We start from the raw sequence: 12,452 nt of genomic DNA on the forward strand, positions 1-12,452 counted from the left end.
TTCTGATGCCTAGATCCTTTCTCATGCTGTTAATCTTAATCCTCTCTAATGCTTTCATATCCTTACAGTGTATGTGGTGCAACAACGACACATATTTCAATTGAGATAAACCAGTGTTTTCTATGCCTGTATTGATGATACCCAGCAATATTCTACAACCTTTATCAATTTTGCACATGCAGATGCTCATGCATCCCCTTTCGACTTCAGTCTACTTGAATTTAAATTTCTTTTACTGATGCATTAGATGCATACAAGAAGTAACACATGTATTGTATTGATTCAAGTTATGCATTTTACTGGAGATGTAAGGAAATGTCACATCTCTGTTTTGCAGAAATCTTGAGACAAATCTTTCTAAAAAGGCACTTTAGTGGAGAAAAAGACGCACTCAACTAATTCCTGGAATGAAAGGTTTGGAATAAAGAAGGCAATGCATTCTTTGGATCTAAACTCATTGGACTTCTGAAGTTTGACAGACGATCTTATTGAAACATACAAGATCCTGAGGGGTCACGACAGTGTGGATATCTTGTTGAGAAGACTATAACTAAGGGACGCAGTTTAAGATTAAGAAGTTACACTTTTAAAACAAAGATTACAAGAACTCTTTGAGAATCATTAGTTTGTAGAATTCTCCTCCCTAAAAAAGAATGAAGCTGGATCACTGCATTTATTCAAATGGTTAGAACAATTGTTGATAGATAAGAGAGTCAAGGTTTTGTGTGGTACAAGTGTGAAAATGAAAGTTGGGACTACAATTAGATCAACCGTTTTCTAACTGAACTCACAGCAGTTCATAATTTATGAAAAAAGATGCTTTGAAAACTCAGTCATTGGACAAAGTATGGGACAGCTTGAGGACAAGAAAAAGCATTATATAAATGTTAGTTAGTTCTTTTTCGAGTGAAAAGGTCAGAGGAAAGGATCAGCCTTCTTTTTTTCTTAAAAAAATCAGACCAGTCCATTTTGTGATTTGAGAAACTGTTTAAAAGTTTTGCTGGAACTGCTAATACAGAAAAGTGTCTGAAATGCTCACATTCTGATTTTCTAGATCATGTTCAGAGTATATATAAAGTAATCGGGCATGAATATGCATCAAATTTCATTAATATCAAGGGGTTCTTTAATGAGTTATTAATTCTCATATCTGGGACAGTCATCTTTAGTGCACTACTTATGCCAGCTATCTTGATTCCTTTAATATGTCTATCTTGCCCCCATTCAGTTCCTTTCAAGCCCTCTATCCCTTTTACTTGCCTGCACAACAATTTGCAACAGAACTTAGAAAACAGATATAGAGAACTCTGAAAGGTTTGGGTCTGCGAGCTCTGCAAATTTCATGGACTTTTTATGCGAGGTAGACAAACAGGCAATAATCTCATTTAATTGTTTTTTGCAGTTTGTGGGCAATAACCTTGGGAGGAAACTAGGGGGAATTGGGAGCAAGAGAATCGTTCATCCTCACAGAAGAAAGGTAGCTAGCCAACCATTTGAACCCCATCCTTAAACCAGCTCATGGTGAGACTTCCACTGGCTACCAGCCATTCTGTTTGGGTGGCTGCTCCAGTAGCTCTAGCAACATCAATGCTCTGAAGTGGCTGCCACTGGCACAGCAGGAAGGCCGAGAATTCTTCTTCCTCTGGAAGCAATTACCCCATTGGTTCTGGATGGGGTGGAGATTGGGAGGGCGATAGCAAATGTGGTGGATTATAAAGAACATGAGTGTAGGGTGGAGGAGTGGTGTCTTGATGGGCAAGTGGATCCTTCAATGATAATACCTCTCCTTCCTTCCCAATGTTTCAAATGCTTTGGAGAAAACAAAACTGATCAATATTACCTGTGAAAATGTACCCAATGGGGCCATATAATATCCAGGTCCATGATAAAGTTATAGTTCAGTTCAGTCTTCAGTCAATCGTTTTTACAAATTCATATGATGTGTTGATTACACAGTATTTAAGTAAATGCAGATCAAAACTTGCATTAAAACAACAGTTTTTCAAATCAAGATTAAAAAAAACTAAGCTTTAATTTATGCAAGGATACCATGGGCTCACCTGAGATGAATCAGATACAGTAACATGTTGAGTTTTTACAAAATTATAATCCTCCAGTGTCATGGAGTAGTACAGTTCAGCAATTTTGTTGCTTGGCCTAATAAAATAGTGGAATAATCTTAAATAAGAACTTATTCTTACAATATCAATTCTCAGAGCACAGTATCAAATTCAAAAACTTTATAATTAATGAGAGAGTCTGTTAGCTCGGTTGGTTGGACAGTCATTGTGTGAATTAAATTACACTAAAAGCACAGGGTTCGATTCCTGTACAGTCCGTTCTGCTATAATGCAGTAGTTCCATTCTCATGCAATCCCATGTTATAACAAAATTGAGTAATCGTGGTACCATTTAAAATAATTGAGCTGGCATTGCATTATAACCAATGCGTGCTTTAAAAGTTCGCGCTTTAGAAACAGTGTCCCCAATTCATCAATCGCGTTATAGCAAATTCAGGTTAATGAAATGCACGTTATAGCAGAATGAGCTGTACTTGATGAGGTAGATTCAGGACCAATCACCTCGCCCTTCCTGTAGCAAAAACAATTACAGCAGTTTACTGTGGCATGGCAAATAATTGCCAAGGTCCTACCTTAGACAGAGAATACAGGAAGATGATAATTAATGACAAAAAGGGTGACTAAATGGTGTTTTAAAAAAAATTTTTTTAAATATCTAACTTTAGCCCAGTCTGATATTTTCCAATGTGTTCACTATATAATTTTCTGAAGAATAAATGAATGGCATAAACTATTGCTTTAGATGTAATTAAACTTTTAATCCAGTGATAATATTGGAATGTATTACTAACAACATTGTCACAATGAAACTATTTTGTCAGCAGTTTTCAATTTTCAATTACAATCTCATTATTGTTCCCTTTCTCCTTCATCTCTCTTCCAATAGTCGACATGGAGAAGCATTTTAGTATTTATTTCTTACACAAAATGAATACGTAAAAGAAGTGTTTTCCCAACATAAAACGATCTTGATCTTAAAGGATAAATGCCTATTTGCTGAATTATTGGTACACAAATATCATTGGTCAAATATTCTGTACCCATGAGTGCCTTCCAGAAAGTACAAACATATTAAAAGCACAAATGCCACATTGCATTGTCAATAAATCTCACCACATAAATCTTTCTTCCACTTGCTGTCTAGATTTTTTCTACTTTACTGCCAAAATTGCCATTGCACAGGGAAGCAGAGGTTCTCCTGCAAGTTCTTTTTTGTTTACAAAACTGTTTCCAAAATGTGCATGAATACCTGCCAGAGCACACCCAAAGGGAAATAGTGGTCATCAGAGCTTGACTCCTCACAAGTCATTTTAACTGCAGTAAATTTGTCTTAACAAGAAGCCAGCAAGCTTTTGCAGGATACTTGTTTCCATTAAATTGGATCTCAAGCTCATTCTGAAATTCCAAAATAGGTGTTCAATCCTCAAAGTTTATATCTAGCTAACAGACACACTTTTTAATAGTTTATCACTACAGTCAAACCGCATTTCAGAATCAAATTGTTCAAGATGCTCAAGTCAAAGGTTTAGATTTTCCACCATCTCAGGTCTACACAGTGAAAGTGCGAGTCTAAAGGGATCACTTGTACTTCATAGCAAGCAGTTTTTCTTTGAGTATAAAGCCACAGCCCAACCTGTCTTCCAAAAATAATTTTATTTATTTCAATCCCACCCTCAGCAAACAGAGAGCTAACCAAACGTTAAATTTATCAAGAAGCATTATTCAGACAGAACTTTGTTTCAAACATTGCTGACAAGTAGAAGAAACAAAACTGAATCAGAATACATACAAACAAAATATTGCTCAAGTGATTATAACGCGGTCAGCCAGCTGGGCCTCAGAGAATAGGAATTCCCTGATTGGGGCTGTTAATCTGGTCCACTCAGGGATTCCTTGCTGACAGATAAAAAGAGTGTCAGAGATTCTGATCACTCTGGGTGGAGTTATTTCAGTAGGAACAAGTGTAAAGGACATTCCTGAAGAAACTTGCTCTCAACAGTCGTGTTTGAGTAGGGGTAAGCATTTCTTGCATCATGCCATTATTTGGGAAGCTTGACTTGTTCAACCCTGTCATCAAGGACTTGGCTCAGTATGCAGAAAGAATGAGTTATTTTTTCAGAGCAAATGACATTGGGGCAGATGAAAAGCAACATGTGATTATCCTGATAAGGCTGTGACTCCACAGTCTTGTCTGTTAATAGGAGCCTAACTTTCTCTGAGGTACCAGATACTGAAACCTTTCAAGGTTTGATGGATTTAGTTAGTGAATATCATGACCCCAAGTCTCCCTTAATTCTGAGACACTATTATTTTTACTTGGCATTTTGAAAACCAGGGAATCAGTTTCGGGATTTTTAACTAAGATGATTAGCAGTGGCATGTGACTTTGATTTATCGCTTAATGAGTTGCTCAGACACTGGTTGGTTTGTGGGATTTATGATATAACCACACAAAAGCACTTACTAGGTAAAGGCCAACTGGACTTCAGACAGGTGCTACAACTGGCTTTATCATTGGAAAGTGCAGCATGTGGAACATATGATTTGCAGGGTATTCTGATGGAAATAGACATCTTCGCCAATCTAACTGAGTTTGGGGAACATCATTTGAGTGCAGGCAATTGCACAGTCTCACTCAAAATATATAGTGATTGGAAGGACTATAGTTCAACCAACAGCAAAACAAAGCTAAACCTCGGCCAAACAGTTAAACTTTTCTTCAGGATCTGGGCCAGCAAGCCATTGCAGGTGCTGCTGGTATGCAAATTTGAGGCAGCCAGAGTCCTATTAGACCTAATGTCAGTAAGATAACTCATAAGCTGGTACTCAGGGGATTGCACACCCTGGAAAATCCACTTATATCTTGGTTGGAACAATTAAATTGCTTCACAACATCCAAACCAGAATGAAAATAAATGTCAATTTAAACGGTCAACAGGGTTCTAATGGAGGTCGATACCGGCATGGCCGTTTCAGTGACCGCAAAACCAGTCTTTAATAAAATTTGCTCTGGACTCCAACCCTTAAGTTATGTGGTATAGGGCTGAGAACCTACACCTGGGAACCTTTACAGATTAAGGGTACAACTTTGGTTCCAGTCTTATTTGAGAAGCAGCTGGTTCAGTTACCACTGATTGTAGTAAAAGGCTTGGGCCCAAGCATGGTGGGATGAAATTGATTGAGAAAGATTCACCTATATTGGCTCAACATTTTTCAATATGAAAATGGCTGCCTGAGTGAAGTCCTAATGAAATACCCAGAAGTCTTCCAGGAGGTTTTGTGGGGACAACCAGAGGAAGCAAGGCCACCTTGCATGTTGACCCGGAAGCAATTCCATGCTTCTGCAAGACCCGCCCAGTGCCATTTGCCCTATGAGGAAAAGTAGAGGCAGAAATCAGAAGGCTAGAAAATGAAGCAATCATCAAACTATTTAAATTTGCAGAATGGGCAACACTGGTCTACTGATTTTGAAGCCCAAAGGCTCATCCTTGTGTAGGTTTTAATCAAACAGTAAACCACATTGGCTCATGTGCAGAACAAAGCGCATGAATCAATCCCCACTGAAATTGCGCTATTGCCAACAGAGGTAAGAGTTCTCCAAAATATCGCTCCCTAATTCTTCAGTGACATTGTAGCCAAATTGCACTGCCGAAATGCATGTTATTCCAAAACTACCTGTTTTTTAAGTCATAGTTCACAAAGTGGGATAGGAAGAGACAGAGAATGTACAATCATTGAAAGTGCAGCAATTAGGTTCAAAGGAGGAAAAGTGATTTAAAAAAAGCAAAATTAAATAATATCGCTTTGCTAGTTTACACATAGTATTCAGAACAAAATAAATGAATTAACAGTACCAATAGAGATAAATAGTATCTGAGAGCCATTACAGAGATTTAGTTACAAAGCAGAGAGCTAAATATTCCGAGGGTTTTTTTTGGGCAGGAAAGAAAGGGTGCTGGGGTAGTTCTGTTTATAAAAATGGAATAAGAATGATGGCAAGAAATGGTTTCAGGAGTTCAGGAGAGATGATTTTCCTGAAACATAAGATTCTTTAGCTGTGTGACAATGATAAATGCTGCTAGAACGTTTCTCATTGTAGCACACCATTGAAGACAGAGATGAGGAGGAATTCCTTCTCTAAGAGGGTTGTGAAACTGTGGAATTTTTTAATGCAGAGGGCTGTGGTGACTGGGTCATTAAGTATATTCAAAGGTGAAATAGACAGAATTTTAAATCAGGAGGGAAAAAGTGAGGACTGCAGATGCTGGAGATCAGAGCTGAAAAATGTGTTGCTGGAAAAGCGCAGCAGGTCAGGCAGCATCCAAGGAGCAGGGGAATTGACGTTTCGGGCATAAGCCCTTCTTCTGCAGATGCTGTCTGACCTGCTGCACTTTTCCAGCAACACACTTTTCAGAATTTTAAATCAGTAAGGGAATCGACGGTTATGGTGAAAAGACAAGAAAGTGGAGTTGATCAGATCAGCCACAACCTCATTGAATGGCTCACATCTGCTTATGGTCTTTTAGGAGAACAAAGAAGCAGTCCAGTGATTTGGCACAAAACCACAGTACATATCCCACATCACAGCCAAAGTCACACTGGTGAATCTTTGCGATTAAAAATAAACTTACATGAATGACTTATTCTACTTGCCTGTGAGAGTTTAGCATAGGATGTATTACTAAAAATGTAAGGTGCACTATTACATGCAGATAGAATTTGAAAATGAGACATTAGAACTGAGATTAATCATTTTTAGTATTATTTTAATAATTGTACTTGCCCCTGTGTTGCTATCACTGGTATCCTCTCACTGTAGGTCTGACGCCAACACTGATCTCCTGATGGTCCCAAAAAGCGAGATTTTTCTGCTGTCAGAACATTGGACAATTTCAATCTTGCTACTCCCAACAGCAAGTCTTTGGCCATTTTATCTTTGTGCCATACTTCAACCAACAAAGGTAACCTAAAAGATTAAATGAATCTGAATTTAGAGTAAATATAACATGCATTATTCAATTGTTACACTTAAATCTATTTATTTACTCACTTCCTTTGAAGTCAAGTTCAAAAATAACCTAGTTAGAATCTGAAATGAGTTTGTTTTTGAGACAAAAAAAATCACATCAAGTTCCTAACTAAATCAAGCAGACAAAGATGATGTTGGATTTAGTCCTTGATCTATGCTGATTTAGCTAATATTGGTTAGTGTTAACTTCAATGGCCTCAAATATTAATGAGAATTGTCCAAGGTTCTCTTTTTTGACTGTTACTCAATTACTCAAGACAGAAAAAGTGAGAACCATAAAAAATGTACAGTATGTAGCACAAGTATACCAAGTATGGCTTCAAAACTTAAACAGATCAGAAATTCTCAGGATTAGCACATAATGATCATCTAAGTATGGGATAAAATAAAGTAACTAATTAGATGCAAGTATTCCAGTAAGGAGTTAATACCTGCAGGGAAAAAAATTTTTTAAAATTAATTTACCATTTTAACATCTGACGAACAGCAATATCTTTCAGAGGCCAATACTGGAGTATCTGGTCTCTTTGTGAAAATATTGGACATAAGCGTATGTAGGTAGTAGTTTCAAAGTTTGCAGACAACACAAAATTTGGATCGCAGGAAACAATAAGGAGGACAAGATGGATTAAGGCTGCTGAAATGGATAGAAATTTCACAGATGAAATCTAATGTAGGAAGTACGGTGCAGTGGATCTTTGTAGGAAGAAGCAGGAAAGGCATTATAAATCAAATAGTATAATTTTAAAGAACAAGACATATCAAATAGAGGAGTCGGCCACTCATCCCCTCAAAGCGAAAGTGAAGACTGCAGATGCTAGAGAGTCAGAGTGAAAAAGTGTGGTGCTGGAAAAGCACAGCATATCAGGCAGCATCCGAGGAGAAGACAGTTGACATTTCCGGCCGAAGCCCTTCATCAGGCATGTTCCTAATAAAGGGCTTATGCCCTAAACATTGACCATCCTGCTCCTCAGATGCTGCTTAACTTGCTGTGCTTTTCCAGCACCATGTTTTTTCACTCATGCTCTCAAGGCTGTACACCATTCAATAAAATCAGGGTTGATTTATAAAATCATTCCTGCCCATCCACAATAACCTTTCATTCTCTTGCTGATCAAGAATCTACCCAGCTGCTCTAAAGACTCATGACCCTCTTTACGAAAACATTTATTTCGTTCTTACATTTATTTATTTATTATTTATGATAGTGACTCCTATTTTAGGTTCTCACATGCACCCTGTCAAGACCCCTCAGGATATTTTATGCTTCAATTTAGTCATGTCCTGCTCTTCCAATCCCCAACAGATACAAGTCTAAAATACAAGTCTGTCAGCTCATAAGACAACCCACCCATCCCAAATATTAATCCAGTAAACCTTCTCCAAACTGCTTTCAATGCATTTACACATTTCCTTAAATAAGACCAATCCTGTATATATAATGCAGATATGGTCTCACCGATATCCTTTATAACTAAAGCATAATCTTTCAGCAACCTTGATGTCAGAAATGACTGCTGGAATGTGAAACCTGACATGAATCTTCACTGACCATATTCAGTGCATCCTTTGGATGGTACAAATCCTGGAATCTGCCATTATTCTTAAAAGAACCAAGATGTGCCAGAAAGTAATCAAGATATGTAAAAAAAGCAGACATTCAGTATAACTGATGATATCTTGCCCCATGGCGTAGATGGAAAAGACTATGACCTCCACTGCATGGAGTCAAATATGACTGTTGGGATCAAGTTGAACAAATACACTATTAAGTTGATAATGCCAGTTCTTTGGAGTGGTGTATACACTGACGAGTCTAACTGAAAATTATCAATGATCACACAATAAAGACAGCAGGTCAGTTGACATGCTACAATAGCAGAATGTGGGAACCTCTGGATGCTAGTGTGTTCTGGAAAACACATCTGCAGCTGCAGGAACCTCTGCTTGGTCAATGATGGAAGCCAAGCTGCAGATACTGTGGCACATAAGGAAGGGGAAAGTTATCATGTCACATCATTTTAGGAGGCACACAGATCCCTTTAAATAGGGTCATCTGATTTGATCAGTGATTTCGGACAGGAGGATGCAACTGAGAGTAAGGCAATTAAAAGGACCCAGAGGCAGGAGCTCTAGCCTTTTATACTATCCAAAACTTACAAGGGAGGTTTTATTCAGCATGTTTAGACAAGAATGCGAGCTGCAGGGTGGATAAGCTAACTGACCATGGCACTGTGGTACTGCAAGTCACTCATGAGGTAGTACAACGTTGTCCTGGGGTTTAAGTTAGACTTCAGCTTAGCTCATAAAAGAGGTGGCTACTAAGATGTTAGATGTGTTCATGATGATCTTCCAAAATACACAAAAGATAGGAATGGCTCCATTGACCAGAAAGTAGCAAATATAACTCTTCTTTCCAAAATGGGAGGGAAGAAGTAAACTAAAAAACTATAGGCCAATTAGCTTGACATCTGTGGTGAGGAAGGTGTTAGAATCCATCATTAAGGAGGTTACAACTGGGAGCTCGGAAAATTTGAGACAATTGGGAAGAGTCAGCCTGGTTTTGTCAAAGGGAATTCATGTTTAACCAATTTGTTGGAATCCTTTGAAGGACTAGCATGCACTGAAGTTAAAGATTAGCCTTTAGACATACTACATTTGGATTGACAGAAGGCATTTGATAAAGTGCCACAGAAATTATTGCACAAAGTAGAAGCAGGTGATTAGAGGATAACATATTGGCAGAGATAGAAGTATGGTCGAAAACTATAAACATAAATGGTATTTTTCTGATTGACACAATGTGATGAATGGGGTTTCTCAGGGTTGTGTGCTCGGTTCTTAACTGTATACAATTTATGTCAATGATTTCAATGAGGGAAGTAAAAATGTAGAAGCTAAATTTGCAGATGATACAAAGATAGATAGGAATGTTTGTTGTGAAGAGAGCATTAGGAGGTTACAGATGGATATAGATAGGTTGGATGAGTGACATTAATCTAAGAGATGAAGAGTAAAGTTGGAAAATGCTATACAGGATATTGTTGATACCACATCCCAAATACTGTCTGCAGTTTTGGTTTTCTTACTTAAGGAAGGATGAACATGCAATGAAAGTAGTTCAGAGGAAGTTCAATGGATTGGATATCTGGAATGACTGGATTGCCTTATGAGGAACGGTTGGACAGACTGGATCTTTTTTCACTGGAGTTTAGCAGACTCAAAGTGACTTGGTTGGAATATACAAGATTCTAAAACCTTGATAAGTTGACACTGAAAGGTTGTTTTTTTTTCTTGTGGGTGAGTATAGAACTAGGGGGTGCTATTTTAAAGTTAATGGTGCCCTTTTAGAACTGAGATCAGGAGAAATCTTTTCTCTCAGAGTTGTGCAACTTTGGAACTTTCTCAGAAGATAGTGGAGAAGAGGCCATTGAGTATTTTTAAGGCAGAGATAGAGGAGTTCTTTGCCCAACAAAAATCTAGGGTAATTAACCATAAATGGGAATTTGAATTCAAAACATAAACCCACCAGCTATGATCTTATAGAATGGTGGAGCAGGCACGAAGGACCTAATGCCTTACTCTTCCTCCTAATGCAGATGTTCACATGCATTCAATACCACTCGCAATAAACAGCAAAATTCTTTTAGTAATTACTTGCTGTAGTTGCACACTAACCATTGTGGATCATGGACTCAGACACTCAGGTCCCTCCGCATTTCAGAGCTTTACAATCTCTTATCATTTATGCTTCTTTTTATATTCTTCCTCCCAAGGTGGGCCATTTCACATTTTCCAACATTACATTCCATTTGCTGGATTTTTGGCCACTCACTTAACCTATATATATCCTTTTGTAGACTCCTTATACTCTCTTGACTAGCTGTGTAATTTATCAAATTTGGCAATCGTGTCTTCTATCCTTTTGTCTAAGTTATTTATGTAATTTCTAAAATGTTGAAGCACCAACTCTAATACCTGTGGCACATTACTTGTTACATCTTGCCAACCAATAAATGACCCATTATGCTTACCCTCTGTTTTCTGGTAGCCAGCCAAGCTTCTATCAATGACAATTGTTAACTCTTATATAATGAACTTTTATCTTCCACAATTTAACTTCAATGCTATCTGATTCCTGCAAATCGAAATCTAGCAAATGTCATCTCACTATGAGAGAGAGAGAGAAAAAAAACAGAGAGAGAGAGAGAGAGAGAGACAGAAAGAAAAAGGAAACAACAAATTTGTAAACCTTACATCAAAATGCTGTAATAGATTATAAAGGATGTGATAAATGAATACTTGGTAACAATGATCAGGTTGGGCATAGTTAACGTGGACTTGTCAATAAGAATTTGTTAAATTAACTTATTGGAATTTTTCTGAAGATGTAACCAATAAAGTTGATAAAGAAATGTTGATGGATATAACATACGTGGATTTCCAGAAGGTTTTTGGTAAGGAGCCTCACAGGAGGTTAGTTAGCAAAAGCAGAAAAATTGGAAACGAGATAATGCATTGGCAAGGAGTAAGGATTAGCTAACAGGCAGGAAACAGAGTAGGAATAAATGGGTCATTATTGCAGTGGCAGGGTATAAGTAGTGGGATATCATAAACATCAGTACTTTGGACCCCATCGGTTGACAATACCTATCAATGATTTGGAGGTGAAGACCAAACGTAACATTTCAAAATTTGTGGATGACACAAAGCTAAGTAAGTGGGAACATGTTTTGCAAGGAAGCTGGAATGTAATGTGCAAAAATGTAAGGTTATTCACCAAGGGTAGGAGGAACTGATGTGCAGAGTATTTCTTAAATAGTAAAAGCTTGGAAAAGGACCTAGGTGTCATTGCCAATAAGTCACTGAAGGCTACCATGCAGGTGCAGCAAGCTATTAGGAAAGCTAATGGAATATTAGCATTTATTGTAAAAGGATCTGAGTACATAAGTCATGACGTCTTGCTGGAATCATAAAGAAGCTTGGCACCTATATGACTGTGTTCAGTTTTGGTCTCTTCATTTCAGGAAAGATACCACTGCCATTGAGAGAGTGCAACAAGGTTCACTGAATTTGTTCCGGGATGGCAGGACTGTCCAATGAAGAGAGATTTGGGAAAAACTGAGCCTACATTCTCTTAAGTTTTCAAGAATGGCAAGGTGATTTAATTAAAACCTACAAAATACAGAGGGGATAGACAGAGTAGATGGAGGTGAGATGTGGCCCCTGGTTGGAGAGTCTAGAACCAGAGGAAATGTTTAAAAATAAGGGAATGCAATTTAGGACTGCAATTAGGAGAATTTATTTGTACTGAGTGTTGTTAATCTTGAAATGCTTATGCC

At 37.8% G+C, this 12,452-nt stretch overlaps 1 protein-coding gene across 3 annotated transcripts in view; it reads right to left on the bottom strand.

The window, feature by feature from the left end:
- Positions 1-12,452, bottom strand: part of LOC122560744 (centrosomal protein of 120 kDa) — an 88,064-nt gene that overhangs the window by 35,246 nt on the left and 40,366 nt on the right. For all 3 annotated transcript variants that reach the window (XM_043711758.1, XM_043711769.1, XM_043711748.1), the window contains 2 exons: positions 6,865-7,047; positions 2,061-2,157 (listed from right to left, as the gene is read on the bottom strand). In XM_043711758.1, the coding sequence (XP_043567693.1) occupies positions 2,061-2,157; positions 6,865-7,047 (280 nt within the window). The remainder of the gene's footprint in view (positions 1-2,060; positions 2,158-6,864; positions 7,048-12,452) is intronic.

Source organism: Chiloscyllium plagiosum, chromosome 2 (assembly GCF_004010195.1).
Source record: "Chiloscyllium plagiosum isolate BGI_BamShark_2017 chromosome 2, ASM401019v2, whole genome shotgun sequence".
Taxonomy (NCBI): domain Eukaryota; kingdom Metazoa; phylum Chordata; class Chondrichthyes; order Orectolobiformes; family Hemiscylliidae; genus Chiloscyllium; species Chiloscyllium plagiosum.